Source organism: Carassius auratus, chromosome 43 (assembly GCF_003368295.1).
Source record: "Carassius auratus strain Wakin chromosome 43, ASM336829v1, whole genome shotgun sequence".
Taxonomy (NCBI): domain Eukaryota; kingdom Metazoa; phylum Chordata; class Actinopteri; order Cypriniformes; family Cyprinidae; genus Carassius; species Carassius auratus.
Window position 1 is genome coordinate 18065984 of NC_039285.1, and position 16337 is coordinate 18082320.

At 40.5% G+C, this 16337-nt stretch overlaps 1 protein-coding gene across 5 annotated transcripts in view; it reads left to right on the top strand.

Moving 5' to 3' along the window:
• LOC113061820 (unconventional myosin-Va-like) overlaps positions 1–16337 on the top strand; it is an 85032-nt gene extending 68695 nt beyond the window's left edge. For 3 of the 5 annotated variants that reach the window (XM_026231272.1, XM_026231270.1, XM_026231271.1), the window contains 9 exons: positions 6198–6291; positions 6385–6528; positions 6716–6870; positions 6978–7067; positions 9317–9467; positions 9557–9839; positions 10864–11038; positions 11758–11838; positions 12464–16337. In XM_026231272.1, coding sequence (XP_026087057.1) covers positions 6198–6291; positions 6385–6528; positions 6716–6870; positions 6978–7067; positions 9317–9467; positions 9557–9839; positions 10864–11038; positions 11758–11838; positions 12464–12616 — 1326 coding nt within the window. In that variant the 3' untranslated portion in view covers positions 12617–16337. Of the gene's footprint in view, positions 1–17; positions 84–6197; positions 6292–6384; positions 6529–6715; positions 6871–6977; positions 7068–9316; positions 9468–9556; positions 9840–10863; positions 11039–11757; positions 11839–12463 lie in introns of all 5 variants that reach the window. The other 2 variants (XM_026231269.1, XM_026231268.1) reach the window with 1 other exon arrangement.

The window sequence follows — 16337 nt, forward strand, 5'->3', positions numbered from 1 at the left end:
AGATGTTTCATTCACAGGAGCTTCACTCTGGTGATCCAAAGGAGTATAAAGCCTACAGAATCAGCATGTTACGCAGGATGGTTGTATGTAGGATTGTGTGTGTACGAGTGTGTTTGCGCATGTATCAGAACACTAACTGACACTAGTATGTGCTGCACAGAATCTGAGCTGCGTTGAACTCTAACTGTGTATTTAACCCACAGCAATGTGAATCAACACACTTTTTAATATGTTTCTCTCTCGATAACTGGGTGAATCTCACAAAAACTGTCACCCCAACATAAAAAAATACATATATTGTTCAAAATATGCTTTATTTTCATTAAGCAATTTTTAGGGGCCAAGCCCAAAGGGCTGTAGCCCCTATTGTATCTGTATGTTTTATTATTATTATTATTATTATTTTCGCTCAATGGGAGTCTATGGCTGTCAGGATTCCACCACCATCATCATCACTCCCTCCACCCACTCGCTCGTCATCCCCTGAATATTAATTGTCATCACCTGCATCTCTTCATCCTCATCACCGTCACCTGCTATCCTTCATCACTGCTCACCCTTATATACCCACTCTCAACCTTCAGTCTCCGTCTGATCTCGTCATTACATGGCTTACAGACTCTATCTCAACACTCACCTGAGAATCCGCGAATCTTCTGAGAACCCTCAAAGATCGGCCAATCTTCTTCTGCCTTCAGTCCTCCTTCGGTGATTCCACTTCCACTTACTGTGATCAGAGATCGTTCCGTTGTATTGATATTGGTCCATACTCGCTCTCACTCTGATATTCCCGTCTGGTTCGGAGCATTCTGCTAATAAAACTCACATACGGTCCATCCTGTCTGCCTCCTGTCTCGTTTGTGACAGAAGATCAGACCAAAGATGCAGAATCCTACGGAGCCTGGGGGAAATCCATCTCAAGACCCGTTTGCCGAACTAGTGCGAGCAGTGCGCCAGTCAATCTTCTCTTCTTTACCGGACAACCCTTCCGCCATCCCTGAAGCAATCCTTCACTCTGCACGCCAACATCAACTTCCGCAAACACCCGCTACTTCGCCGGCTGCCTCTGCGAGTCCCATGGCCCGACCAGCGCCGTTCAGTGGTGAGGAGGAGGATTGCAGCGGTTTTTTGCTTCAGGTTTCACTATATTTCCAAATGCAAGCGCATCAGTTTACCGATGATTCCGCCCGGGTGGCCTTTATTATTTCTCTACTCTCTGGCAGAGCTCTCCAGTGGGCACAATCTCTTTGGAATTCAGACTCCCCAGTGTTAAAGTCCCTGTCAGGTTTCATGTCTCATTTTAAGGAAGTCTTTGGCCAGGCTGTTTCAGATCTCTCAGTTCACGATCAGCTTTACAATCTCCGTCAAGGAAACTCCTCGGTCAGTACGTATGCCCTCCAGTTTCGCACCCTGGCGGCATCCTGTGGCTGGAACGAGTCGGCCCTGATTACCGCTTTCCGCCACGGCCTGAATCCGAACATCCGTCAGCTATTGGTTGTTTATGATGACTCCATGGGAATTGAGAACCTCATTCAGAAGACCATTCGAGTTTCACAACGATTATCTGCCTGTGACAATCCGTCTACCGCTGTCAGTCCTCCGTCCTCGATTCCCATTGCTTCTCCTCCAGCACCTGAGCCCATGCAAGTGGACTCCACCCATCTCACTCCTTCTGAGCGCCAGCGTCGTATCCAGCTTCACCTCTGTCTGTACTGCGGGAGCGACAATCACCTCATCTGCTCCTGTCCTGTTCGACCTCAACGTTCTGCGGTAAGCTCCATTCAGATCCCTCCTAAAGTGGAATCTTTAAATCGTACCATGGTTCATCTACTAACCCCGCATATCTGTGTCTCAGCGCAAGCCCTTCTCGACTCCGGTTCAGCGGGGAACTTCATTTCAACCCAGCTCCTCCAAAAACTGAACGTCCGCAAGCACCGCAGCCTTCAAGAGCTCAGAGTTCAAACCATCCAAGGAAAGCCGCTGGGTCGAGGTCGAATCAGTCATGTCTCTCCCACATTAACGCTCCGCATAGGCTGTTTACACACAGAAGAGATCTCATTCCTGGTGCTGGAGGAGTCTACTGCTGAGCTCATCCTGGGACGCCCCTGGCTGATCCAACATCAGCCCACCATTGACTGGAAATCCGGGGAGGTTCTTCGTTGGGGAGAAAACTGTACACATACCTGTCTAGCTCCAGTCAAGAAGAAAGCCCTATCTTCTCCCTCTTCTTCGTCCTCCGTGCTCAAACCCAAACTCCCAGTCTGTTCGACTTCAGTTGAGAGTCCAGAAGTCCAGCATCAAGTGGAGATTCCTGCTGAGTACAGGGGGTTCCAGGATGTGTTCAGCAAGCAGTTGGCGACCAAGTTACCACCCCATCGGCCATGGGACTGCGCCATCGACCTGCTACCTGGAGCCACTCTACCTAAAGGCCGTATCTACCCTCTCTCCATCCCGGAACAGAAGGCCATGGAGGAGTATGTGAAAGAAGCCCTTCAGCAGCAGTTCATCCGACCATCGGTTTCACCTGCCGCTTCCAGCTTCTTTTTCGTGGCTAAGAAGGATGGAGGCTTGCGACCGTGTATTGATTACCGCCATCTCAACTCCCAAACGGTCAAATTTCGCTACCCCCTTCCTCTGGTCCCAGCAGCCCTGGAACAACTACGTGGGGCCCGTATATTCTCCAAGTTGGATCTGCGCAGTGCATACAACTTGATCCGTATCCGTCGGGGTGACGAGTGGAAGACTGCTTTCGTCACCCCTTCCGGCCACTATGAGTACAGGGTAATGCCGTTCGGCCTATCCAACGCCCCTGCAGTCTTTCAGAATTATATGAATGAAGTGTTCCGAGAGTACCTCAATAGATTTGTTGTAGTCTACTTGGATGATATCCTCATCTATTCATCATCACTTCCTGAACACAGACGCCATGTCACTCTGGTCCTGCAGAAATTGAGAGCCCATCACTTATTCCTGAAATTGGAGAAATGTGAATTTCACACCACGTCGGTACAGTTTTTGGGCTATATCATAAATCAGCATGGTGTGCAAATGGACCAGAGGAAGGTGGATACCATCCGGAACTGGCCGCAGCCCACTACAGTGAAAGAGCTTCAAAGATTCCTCGGATTTGCCAACTTTTACAGGAGATTCATCCATAACTACAGCATTATCAGTGCTCCTCTGACCTCCTCTTTGAAGGGCCAGACCAAGTCTCTATCCTTCTCCCCCGAAGCCATCCAAGCCTTCCAACAATTAAAAGACGCCTTTTCAACCGCTCCCATCCTCGCCCATCCTGATCCAGATCTGCCATTTGTCGTCGAGGTTGATGCGTCTTCTACTGGAGTAGGAGCAGTCCTCTCCCAGCGGCAGGGTGAACCTTCCAGACTCCATCCATGTGCCTTCTTTTCCAAGAAGCTGTCCCCGGCGGAGCGAAACTATGACATCGGAAATCGGGAACTGCTTGCAATCAAGCTTGCCTTGGAAGAGTGGAGGCATTGGCTGGAGGGAGCCAATCACCAATTTCAAGTAATCACCGATCATCGTAATCTGGAATACCTCAAAGAAGCCAAGCGGCTCAATCCTCGTCAGGCCCGCTGGGCTCTCTTCTTCACCCGTTTTGATTTCGTTGTTACCTACCGACCCGGCTGTAAGAATGGAAAAGCTGACGCTCTCTCTCGCCTCCATCATTCCTCGTCTGAGGAGTACCGCCCTGAACCCATTCTCCCTCCAGCCGTGTTCGCCTGTCCAATCCTCTGGGACATAGACGATCAGATATCCCAGGAAAACCGTCTCCATCCCGCTCCGCCGGGAGGTCCAGAGGGGCTCACCTTTGTACCTCAACAATTCCGCACCGCCCTTCTGGACTCTGCTCATACAGCTCCGGGCTCTGGTCATCCAGGTAGCAGGCGTACCCTCTCGCTCCTCAGTCAACGGTACTGGTGGCCATCTATCTCCCAAGATGTCTCCCGGTTTGTCCAAGGGTGCTCAGTCTGCGCCATCTCTAATACTCCCAGAAAACTCCCGGAGGGTAAACTCGTACCTCTTCCTATACCCCGTCGTCCATGGTCTCATCTAGGTGTAGACTTCATGACTGACCTTCCTAAATCTAACAACTTCACCTGTATTCTAGTAGCAGTAGATCGGTTCTCGAAGGCTTGCAAGCTGATCCCCTTACCTGGACTCCCTACCGCCTTTGAGACCGCGGAGGCTTTGTTCCACCATGTTTTCAGAAATTTTGGAATTCCCGAAGATATAGTATCGGATAGAGGTCCGCAGTTCATATCTCGGGTATGGCAAGCCTTCTTCCGACTACTTGGGGTAACTGTTAGTCTATCCTCAGGATACCACCCTCAGACGAACGGCCAGACTGAGCGGAAGATCCAGGAGATAGGACGGTACCTCAGGTCATATTGCCACCAGTACCAGGACAGCTGGAGCCGCTACCTCCCCTGGGCTGAATACGCCCAGAATTCTCTCAGGCAATCCACCACCGGGCTCACTCCTTTTCAATGTATCCTGGGTTTTCAACCTCCTCTATTCCCTTGGTCTGGGGAGCCCTCGGAGGTCCCAGCCGTTGACTATTGGTTCCATCAGAGCGAGAGGGTATGGGACTCAGCTCACGTTCACCTCCAACAGGCAGTGCGAAGGCACAAGACCCAAGCCGATCGTCGACGGACAGACCCTCCCCAGTACCAACCGGGTCAGAAGGTGTGGCTTTCAACCCGAGACATCCGCCTTCGCCTGCCCTGCCGTAAGCTGAGTCCCCGATACATCGGACCATTTACCGTGCAGAGGCAGCTGAATGAAGTCACTTACAGGCTCAACCTCCCACCTCATTACAAGTTTTCACCCTCATTTCATGTCTCCTTGTTAAAACCCTTCATTGATCCTGTCACTTCTCCTCCCTCAGATCCAGGACCTAGGGACTTACCTCCTCCTCCCGTTCCAGTAGAAGAGGAGCCTATCTACCGTGTCCGCAACATCATGGATTCGCGGCGACGAGGCCCCCGGCTGGAATATCTAGTCGACTGGGAGGATTATGGCCCCGAGGAACGCTCATGGGTACCCCGCGAAGACATTCTGGACCCAACCCTCCTCACCCAGTTTCATGCAGACCATCCTGATCGTCCTGCCCCCAGAGGTCGTGGTAGGCCTCGCCGTCGCCAATGCCCCTCTTCTCAAGCGTCAAGAGCCGCCTTGGGAGGAGGGGGTACTGTCAGGATTCCACCACCATCATCATCACTCCCTCCACCCACTCGCTCGTCATCCCCTGAATATTAATTGTCATCACCTGCATCTCTTCATCCTCATCACCGTCACCTGCTATCCTTCATCACTGCTCACCCTTATATACCCACTCTCAACCTTCAGTCTCCGTCTGATCTCGTCATTACATGGCTTACAGACTCTATCTCAACACTCACCTGAGAATCCGCGAATCTTCTGAGAACCCTCAAAGATCGGCCAATCTTCTTCTGCCTTCAGTCCTCCTTCGGTGATTCCACTTCCACTTACTGTGATCAGAGATCGTTCCGTTGTATTGATATTGGTCCATACTCGCTCTCACTCTGATATTCCCGTCTGGTTCGGAGCATTCTGCTAATAAAACTCACATACGGTCCATCCTGTCTGCCTCCTGTCTCGTTTGTGACAATGGCAGCCCTATGAAGGGAACATGGGAAAATGATGAAATTTGGCACACTTGTAGAGATGGCCATTATTAGTGATCTTACCAAATTTGGGGTCTCTAGACCAAACTCTATAACGCCACCAGCAGTTCGAAAATTCAACATTCAAATGTTAATAACTCTTGAACCACTAATTCTATGAAAATAAAACTTAGTACATCTATTTTGACTCTTAAGTTATATTCCATTCCATACCTTACATTAATTATTTTTAGTTTTGATGACGTGGAATGTGAAAGGTGGAACTTTTCTTTGTGAGACTCATCCATGTTTGTGACTATTTCTCTATTTTTTTTCTCTGTTTAATGAGTTGCATGGACAGATGAAAGACAGAGCTGAAATCTTCAGATTGCTGCAGAACTTAAAGATGCTCGGTTGACCTGCTTTGTCCCAATTCTCTAAAATAAACTCTTTACATAAATATTTTTCACCCTCCTCCAGCTAAAGAGACTCATTTGTCATAGTGTTGCTGCGCTTGTCTGATGATGATGTCTGTCTTTATGGTGACAGGATCTTATGGAGCAACTGGAGAAACAAGACAAGACCGTCCGCAAACTGAAGAAACAGCTCAAAGTCTTCGCAAAGAAGATCAATGACCTGGAAGGTACTTGTTACAGGCTGTGTTTAGAGACTTCTTAACTTTACATTTATGAACCCTTAATGTTTATGTGTGTTGATGTTTGTCTGTGTATTGCAGGTGGCCAGATGGACGTGTCTCCAGGACAGACGGCCGACGAGTCTGTTCATCCAGTGAACATTCCACGCAGGGAGAAAGATTTCCAGGGAATGCTGGAATACAAGAAGGAGGATGAACTCAAACTGGTCAAAAACCTCATACTTGGTAAGACATATAGACCAATAACTAAAAACAATAAATCTATTAAATGACTTTAGTGGTTAGATTCCAACTTCCCACTTCCTGGTTCCATTCCATGCCACTATCTTTTTGGCAAAAGACCTTAATCATAATAATAAAGTGTATAATAATAATATAGACTGTGACTATGTGCATGTGTGGTTTTTGTCAGAGCTAAAGCCTCGCGGCGTGGCAGTGAATTTAATACCAGGTCTGCCGGCATACATCCTCTTCATGTGTCTGCGTCATGCCGACTACATTAATGATGACCAGAAAGTCCGATCTCTACTCACCTCCGTCATCAACAGCATCAAGAAGATCCTCAAGGTCTTAATACTCTCTTGCAGACCATTCATAACACAACAGTTCTTTTAGAACAGTCTTAAAAAGGCAAAACATCTTCTTTTCTCATTACTGTTTCTCGTTTTCAACAGAAAAGAGGTGATGACTTTGAGACTGTTTCCTTCTGGTTGTCCAACACATGTCGTTTCCTGCACTGCCTGAAACAGTACAGTGGCGATGAGGTGAGATATCACACTTTAGACGTACATGCAGGGCTGGGGAGTAACGAAATACATGTAAAGGCGTTTCGTATTTAAAATACAAAATATTAGTAACTGTATTTCATTATAATTACATTTAAAATAAGGGGTAATCAGATTACAGTTACATCTGAGAAGTATTTTAGATTACTTTTAATTTTAATGTCATTTCTTAATTTAATATTTGAGTAAACAGTTAAGGGATTTTAACCAATACCGCGACTGATTAAACACTGAAGCAAAAAACCTGCGTGCAGCGGCTGTTCATTTATTAGCTCTAGTGAGCATGCATTCATGCTCATCATCACGACACAAACATTCTCCTAGAACAAATACTTTGCATTCAGTCAACAGATCCATACGAACCATGCAGTCAATCTTTTAAAAGGATAATTTATTTTGTTGAACGAAACCAGTGTGGAAACCAATTGTTCACAAACTGGATAGATCTGGTGCAGGGCTCGTAAAATCGCTAGTCAGACATCCCGGGGTGGATTAAGAAATATCCTATGCATTATTATATTGGATCCGTGCACTCGTTCTTAAAGGAGCAGCAGCCTTTAAATACCTGCTGTTCCATTAGTGTCACCTGCTGTCAGAGCATGACATTTGTTTCTCATTCACAAAGGTAAAATCAAACCATTCTCTTTTTACTTAATTTTTTAAAAGTTTTTAAAGTTGTATGATTTTTTTTATTTGAATTAAGAATTGTTTTATAATTTCAAGTTTGAATTGAATTGAATAAAATGGCATGGAATCCCATTTATTGTATTCAAATTGAATTTATATTGATTGGAAGATTTAAATGACATACATTTTTTTGTTGTTCATAGAAATTCTGTGGAAAATTGATGTTCTTATAAAACGCAAAGGAAACACAAATCTTATAGCTGGTAGATGTCGGAAGGCATAAAAACAAGACATCAAGTAAATATGTTCCTTTGTGTTACAAAGCTTAAGTATTTCAAAGTATTGTAAAGTATTTATCATATTTAGTAATGGAATATGTAACTGAATACTTTTTAAAGCTTGTAATTTGTAATCTATTGTGAAATACATTTAAAAAGTAACCTTCCCAGCCCTGCATACATGTCGTCTTTCTCATTCAGGCCATGTACCCTGCAGAGTTTAGAAGGTTCTAGAAGTTAGACTTGTAGAAGATTGACAGTGAACCATAAAGTTGTAGTTATATTAGCAATATTTAAGGCAAAAAAATGTCCATTGTCCCTTGTCAAAAGCTTAGAAATATATAATGCACAGCTCACACAGAAAACCAATGAAACAACAGCTGAGTTCACTTCCACGTCTTATCAGGCTTGAATGAACAAATACACAAAAAATGATGTCAAAATGTCTGTTTTTGCGAGAATTTGTCATTTATGTTTTAAGTGAATGTAAACAGTTCAAAGAACATCAGATGTGTATCAGTATATAAGTATTAGGTCTTAAAGTGAACAAGGCCTAATAAACCTGCTGCTGTTTGTGTCCTACATGCCAATTAAATAACAAAAAGAAAAATAAAGAATCACTCACTGGTATTGACTGAATAACTTCTATAGGTTTAATAAGGATTCATCTAGTATCCGATTTAAACAAAAAATTGTTGTTGTAGAGAACGCATGTATAACCTCTTTGCTTTTATTGAACACAAGACCATGGTTTTGTTTTTTTCATGAGAAGTGTTTTTATTTGTTTATTAATTTATGTATTCATTGTATTTACATCACAACAATTGTATCTATGTCTGTATTGCACATTTAATCCTTAATATTCATATTAAAAGGTTAACAGATCTTATCTCTGGGATTATATAATGAGTTTGGACTGTTTAGAAAAATGCTCAATTGATACGTTACTGTTTAATTAAACAGGGGAATATAATACTTATGATATTTTGCCAACTTGTACTTAACTAAAACTAAAAACGTTCAGCTGACTAAAACTTAATATTAGTCAAAAGACTGTGACAAAAACTAAAACTCAGTTTCCTGTCAAAATGAACTTTGCACATAGAGGGGGTCTTTAAACCAAGCAGCTTTCTGTTGGTTTGCATTGTGTATTAATGAGCCCAACTTGAAAATTAGTGAAATTTGCATGGGGAACTTTTTTGCCTTTTGCTAATTGTAACCAAACCAGCATTACCCAGTGATGACCTATTTTCCTGCATCGTACTTCTCATTCTTCAGTGTTCCTCAAACAGAATCAACACTTTCTCATTCTTCTCTCTCCAGCAATTCATGAAGCATAACACTTCTAAACAGAACGATCACTGTCTCTCCAACTTCGACCTGGCCGAGTACCGGCAGGTTCTGAGTGATCTGGCCATTCAGATCTACCAGCAGCTCATCAAGTGTATGGAGAACATCCTGCAGCCCATGATCGGTGAGCATGTGTCCTCTGGGTGTCTTTCTATCAGCATCACTGTTTCTCTCTCCCTGTGTATTTATCCCCCCGTCTGTTGCTCTCGGCAGTCTCTGGCATGCTGGAACATGAAACCATCCAGGGAGTGTCAGGGGTGAAGCCCACTGGTCTCCGTAAGAGGACGTCCAGTATCGCTGATGAGGGGACATACACATTGGACTCCATCATCCGGCAGCTCAACTCCTTCCACTCCATCATGTGTCAGCACGGAACCGACCCAGAGCTCATCAAACAGGTGGTCAAGCAGCAGTTCTACATCATTGGCGCTGTCACCTTTAACAACCTGCTGCTGCGTAAAGACATGTGCTCTTGGAGCAAGGGCATGCAGATCAGGTGTGTGCAGAAATACGTTTTACATGTTTGTAAAAAAATTGGAAACTTCCAAAAAAGATTTATTGATAAAATTGCTGGTATTAGATCATGCATTCAGTTATTGGTTTATGATCAATCAGTTTGAGCCAGTCTCTGACAGATTTGGCAGTGATTGTCAAGCATATGAAACCCCAGCGCGGTTTTTGAAACAGGTTTTTAATGTTGTCGGACGCAGTATTTCGAAGCTAATAAATAATTGCCTGATGACAGTTTTTATGGCAGCTTATATTAGACATGCCATAGTGGATTTGTGGGTTCAGAATGATGACTCTGGAGCCTTGTCGGTCCTAATGTTATTGGAACTAAATGTAGACTTCAATAAAAATGATGTTATTTTTGGAAAATCATGCTGGAAGTCATTGAGTTTTCAGTTCCTGCCCCAAATATTGGAACTTATAGCCTCTATGTATCAGATCTGCTCAGACCATCTCTAGTTTAAAATCTTTGTTAAAAGCTCATTTATTAATTATGGCTTTTAATTCCTCGGGCTGTTCATTCTTAAGGGTGTATTTGCTTCCATTCTTCTTGTTTTAGTGTATGTTTGTTTATGTCTATGCCCATTCTCATTGTTTTATTCTCTTTTGATATACAGCACATTGGGCAATCTTGGTTGTATGGAAAACTGCTTTATAAAATAAAAAAATAAAAATATATATATATATATATATATATATATATATATATATATATATATATATAATTAATTAAAATAAATAATCATCACCGCACAAAATTTGAAGGAATATTATACCTCTGTTATGCTAACACGTTTGACAAAAATAACCAAGGCATATCAACAAAAAAAGCCTTAAGATACTTCTTTCAAAACTTTCAAAGTTCTTACTGACCACTTTTATTTTTATTATTTTTAGATTACATAGTATGTACAGTTAGCTCAGGATTCATTTGTCAGTAATTTCCTGTCATCTTATCTCCAGTATAAGGGTTTATGTGTGTGTGTGTGTGTGTGTGTGTGTGTGTTCAGGTATAACGTGAGTCAGCTGGAGGAGTGGCTGAGAGATAAGAACCTCATGACATGCGGTGCGAAAGAGACGCTGGAGCCGTTGATTCAGGCCGCACAACTACTGCAGGTCAAGAAGAAGACGGATGAGGATGCTGAGGCCATCTGCTCCATGTGTAACAGCCTCTCGACAGCACAGGTAACACACACACACATCCCGGACTGCATCTATTCTGGTCTGTTATAGAGCACTTGATTCATTTTGTAAAGGTTTACCACTTCATATCATCCAGTATTAATTATTTGAAAAATACCATTTATAACATTTCAGGCCTACTTATATCACTCACCCATGACCAAACATAATGACCTGCTTATTGTTGTCAAAAATACATATTGCAATTAATTCAAGAATCACGTTTTAAGACAGCACTTCACAATATACAAAATTTCGTAATACATTGTGAGGCAATTATATATTTTTTTTTGTATTAAAAATAGATAAAAAACGGTGTTTATTTACATTAGCCTATTCAGTGACTTTGTCATAACTTTTTTAATTAAAACCAATATGATCAAAAGTACTCTTTGATCAGGGTTACATTATCAACCAAAATAAAATTCAAACGTTTTTATCTTCTTCATGTTTTACTGTGGTAATTTTCCTAAACACACCAGATAAGGAATTTTGTCAGAATAACAAAGTAAACTGGATGTTTTATAATATTATAACAGTTATGGGTTTGTTATTTTTACTAGTTTTTACATACTAGTATTTTTTTTTTTTAAGTAATGATCTTTTATTTTGATTTTGTTTTATGGTTTAAGTTTTAGTTTCAGTTTTAGATAATTATAGTACCCTTGAGACACACACACACACACACACTCCCTCATCATTTCTTATTTTTTTCTGTCCAGATTGTGAAGGTGCTGAACTTGTATACGCCTGTCAACGCGTTTGAAGAGCGTGTGTCAGTACTGTTCATAAGAACAATACAGGTAAGTTTCAAAAACCTAACCTTATAAAGCCCCTTTCACACTGCGCTTCCGGAAAATACATGGGTAATGTGTCCCAGCAATTCTTCCCGGGTTGCTAGATTTTGCACTTTCACACTGCCACTGATTACCCAGAATATGTGCGTGCATTTACACCCATTACAACCCATAAAGTTCCTGTAAAGACACGTGATATCAGGATGTGGCGGGTAATGTACGAGACTAAACCGTTAACTTTCACTTAAACTAGCAAACAATCTCAGCTTCAGCGTGGAAAGTGAGGAACTAACTGATCTCTGCTTCATTACAGTCTGCACATATTTTTTCATTGCAAACGCTGATCTGTCTTCAAAACACCTGGTAAAAGAGTCACACGATAACGTGCGTCATCACTACGACACACACTTTACGGCATTAGTTCTGGCCTTTGTTCACACAGCGCTCGTTCTGGGACTGAACCCGGCAATGTTACTAGGTCCGGGGTCTCGATCCCGGGACGTGTTTGTGTTCACACAGAAGGTGACCCGGCAGGGACCAACATGCAGTGTGAAAGGGGCTTAATAGTTCTTGTGATGTTTAAGTCATTATACTGTATGTTTGTCTTCAATCTGAGTCTTTGCTCTGCCAGACACGTTTACGGGATCGAAAGGAGATGCCTCAGCTGCTGATGGACACCAAAGTCATCTACCCCGTGACCTTCCCCTTTAACCCCTCCTCCCTGGCCCTGGAAACCATTCAGATACCCAGCAGCCTCAATGTGGGCTTCCTCACTCGTGTGTAGACCCGTCAATCACCTCACCTCAACCAATCACATGGCAGGAACAGGGAGCCTAAATATATATGTATAAAAAAAGAAAAGAAAAATGCTTATAGGTAAATAAGCCACTCACTTAAAGAGAATGTCATCTTCAGTGTTTCATTTTTCACTTCTTCATCACTTTTATTTATTAAATAAAAGAGGGAATCTCACAAAACCTGTCAAGCAAGTGTTCAGATAACAATTGACCTCAAAATTAAAAGAAACACATATAACTATATTTTGTTGAAAGAAAATGAAGCTCATCTTTAGGATCATTATTGTTTTGACAATATGATATTTTAAAGGCAATTATGCACTTTCTCTAAAAATTCGTATTTCTGAAATACAAAAGAAAAAAAAAATTATCATTGTAATATGAAAAAAAAATGTTATACATTGTACAGTATTTGCCAACATATGCTGATTAAAATACTAGTTGAAATTCACTTGAGTGCAGTAATTAATTTATAATTAATACCATGTTTTTTTAATAGATAAAAATTAAGGTTTTATTAATGAGAATTAACACTGAGAATAGTCAATAACATAATACTCAAAACTCTGAAAAGACCCGTACTTCATTTTCTTCATTGAAAATATATTCTTATAATATTTTCTTTTGATTGTGGGACCTTGATATTTTTTTTGTGAGATTCACCTCTTAAACTGGAATATTTCTGAAAGATGTTTCACTTATTGAATGTTACGAAAGGAACAATGAAGGTTAAGTTAACTCATTCTAACTCTAATGCCTTTTCAGGTCACAACCAGAATAAGTTCACGGGGCTGTACAATCATACACTTCTATAAATATCTATACATATGTATGATGCTAGGATATTTTATTTATTGCTTTACCTTGTCAGATTTTATTTTTTTTCTCTCAGATGCTAGCAAACATGGATATCCAGTTGCGGAGCATACTCTAGTCCTCTGCACTCGTCCATATCAGATTAATAACTTAGAATCATTGGGGGTAAAAAAAAAAGAGCTTGGGGCTCAGCTGACTTCATGAACATAGGTGTTTTTTTGTTAGTAGTGTGTGGTGATGTTGATTAGCTAATAAATAGTCAAAACTTGGCATCCCTGCACTGTCCCAGAGCTTATCTCTTCCTCAAGAGCTTCCTCAAGTTTACATCTCTGATCTTCAGGAATCATTTCCAGATAGATGGTACAGTCCAGACCCAGTGCATGATGGGATTGTTTTGACCCGCTCTGTCAGCATCGAACAGGTGGGATCTAGACTCCTGAATGAGGTTTAATGAAGCTCCCAGAATTTAATTGGTTAGTGAATCTCATGAAGAAATGTCCCAGGGAAATATCAAATGAAATAAATAATAAAACAGTTTTTGCACTTAGAACATTAAGCCTGTTTTACGAAGATTATGAGTGCACTGTTGAATTATTTTCATCACAAATAAGCATATTTTAATATTTTAATCCCAAATTCTCACTATTGTAATGCAGTGATATATATTACCATTACTTAAATGTGTATGTTTACAATTAAAATAATGGTAGCACTTTATTTTACACTCCTGTTCCTCATGTACATACTATGTACTTATTATAGTAATTACAATACTGTAACTATGTAATAACTAGTACTAACCCTGAACCTACCCCTAAACCTAACCCTACCCCATGTAATTACCTTGTGTTACCAGAACTTTCTTAGATAAATACACTGTAAGTACACTATAAGTACAGTACACGTACTGTAAAATAAAGTGCAACCAAAATACGTAATTATTTTATTTTGGTTTGTTTTAAACTAATGATAATTGGTGGAGAAATGGCCTTAATTTTGCAAATGGGCAAACAAAAACAAAAAACATTGTATTGTTTTTTTTGTTTTTGATGATGATGATGATGATGATGAAAAGACAGATAAGAAAATGTTTTTTGTTGGATTCAAAGAGGCGTCTTCTATGCACACTGGATATCCCATACAGAACTAAAAGAAAACCCCAAACTACCCACTCTCTGAAAACATGAGATGGTTTACAACTTTACAAGATGTTTCAAAAGCCTGCCATCATTTATTTCAGTATTATATGTTTTTAAAGGTTAGAAACTGCTATTGTTTTTATGGCATGTGCTGTTGGATGCACATGCTGTAAAATGATATGGCCAAATTTCTTTTTGTCATGTTATTTGCTTCTTTGCTTTCAAGTATTATCTTGAATGTGTCAGGCAGCTTTTATTGGGGAGCTGTTTGTTTTGATCTGTAACTCCTGAAATAATAGCAGTCACCTTTGTGCAGCCATGCTTTCCATCACACACATTTGCACACCCTATTATTATATTATATTATATTATATTATATTATATTATATTATATTATATTATATTATATTATATTATATTATATTATATTATATTATATTATATTATATTATATTATTAACATTTTAGGGTCAAATGACGCATGTTGATATTATGTTTCTGCTGTCTATTGCATGGCTTTAAGCTTTAAAATCGGCCATTTACACACAGCTGTGGATCTAAATAGAGGATCTTAAGCCATTTCACTATAGTGCACTGGGATTCGATCATGCCTTACTGTAGCTGCAGTCCTTCTCCTATCACACAGTGCTTCTGTTTCATTCTATCAGTCTCAACTGCTTTCTGCTGGAGATCAATGTTTGTGATGCATTGTCAAAAGAAAATGTGTACGTGCATATATGACAGTGCAAACCATTTTTCTAATCAATTTTGTATTTTTTTTTTTTTTTTTTTGTGCATATCTTGAATTACATTTATTTATTTCATACCTCATTGGCAAATTGTTCCATATTTTAAGCATTTACAAAAATGAAAGATTTATTTTGTTTACATAATTTTTTTTTCATTTTCATTTTTTTTTTATTATTTTTTTTTGAGTTTATTAATATTAATTTCAGATGAGCGAGCATTCAACATCTGAATTGTCATCAGTGTACAGAATCATTCAGGAGTTTATGATCATGGGACCATTGTGTGAATGTGACCTTTGCTTTTTTATTGTGTTGTTAGTTCAGTTCTTATGGAATACAAACAAATGGAAGATTTACAAATGCAGTTTGATAAAAAAAGAAAAATGCATATCACTTCAAATGGAAAATAATGAAGTTGTACTGGAGAAAAAAAAAATTGAATGTTGACGTGTTTGTACATGGTTTTATTTACATTGTCATATTTTAGATAAAGCCTTACCTCTGAATGGACGACACGTCAATGTAACACGTTTGTTTCTTTGCAGTGTTACATATTCTGTTAATTTGCTTTGTTTACACTTGTGAAGCATACATCTATAACATTCCTGTAGAAACTGGTATAATTGTCCTCTTTAAAAAAATGTATTTGCACATTCGAAAAAATCTCAGACCTAACAGCCCTGTTTTAGACTTTCCTAAGCTCTGAGTTCTTAAGTGGTTTGTAAAAAATGACATCCATATTACATCAGCCCCAGTCTGATGCTCACTGTATCAAGATCAGCCTGCTCTCATGCTTGTATAAAGACATTAATAGATGCTGTAGTAATGCAGATCAGTTGAACATCTCATATGTTTGCTTCTTCCTTCAACTTGTTCAGACCGGTTGTTCAGAGAGTTTGTAGTTCCTGTAGCTGTAATTATTTCATGTGTTCATCTGTGCAATTTCATGGAGTGATAAACTAATCTCAAATGCTGTTCAAGTCAATTAAATGAATTCAGCACTA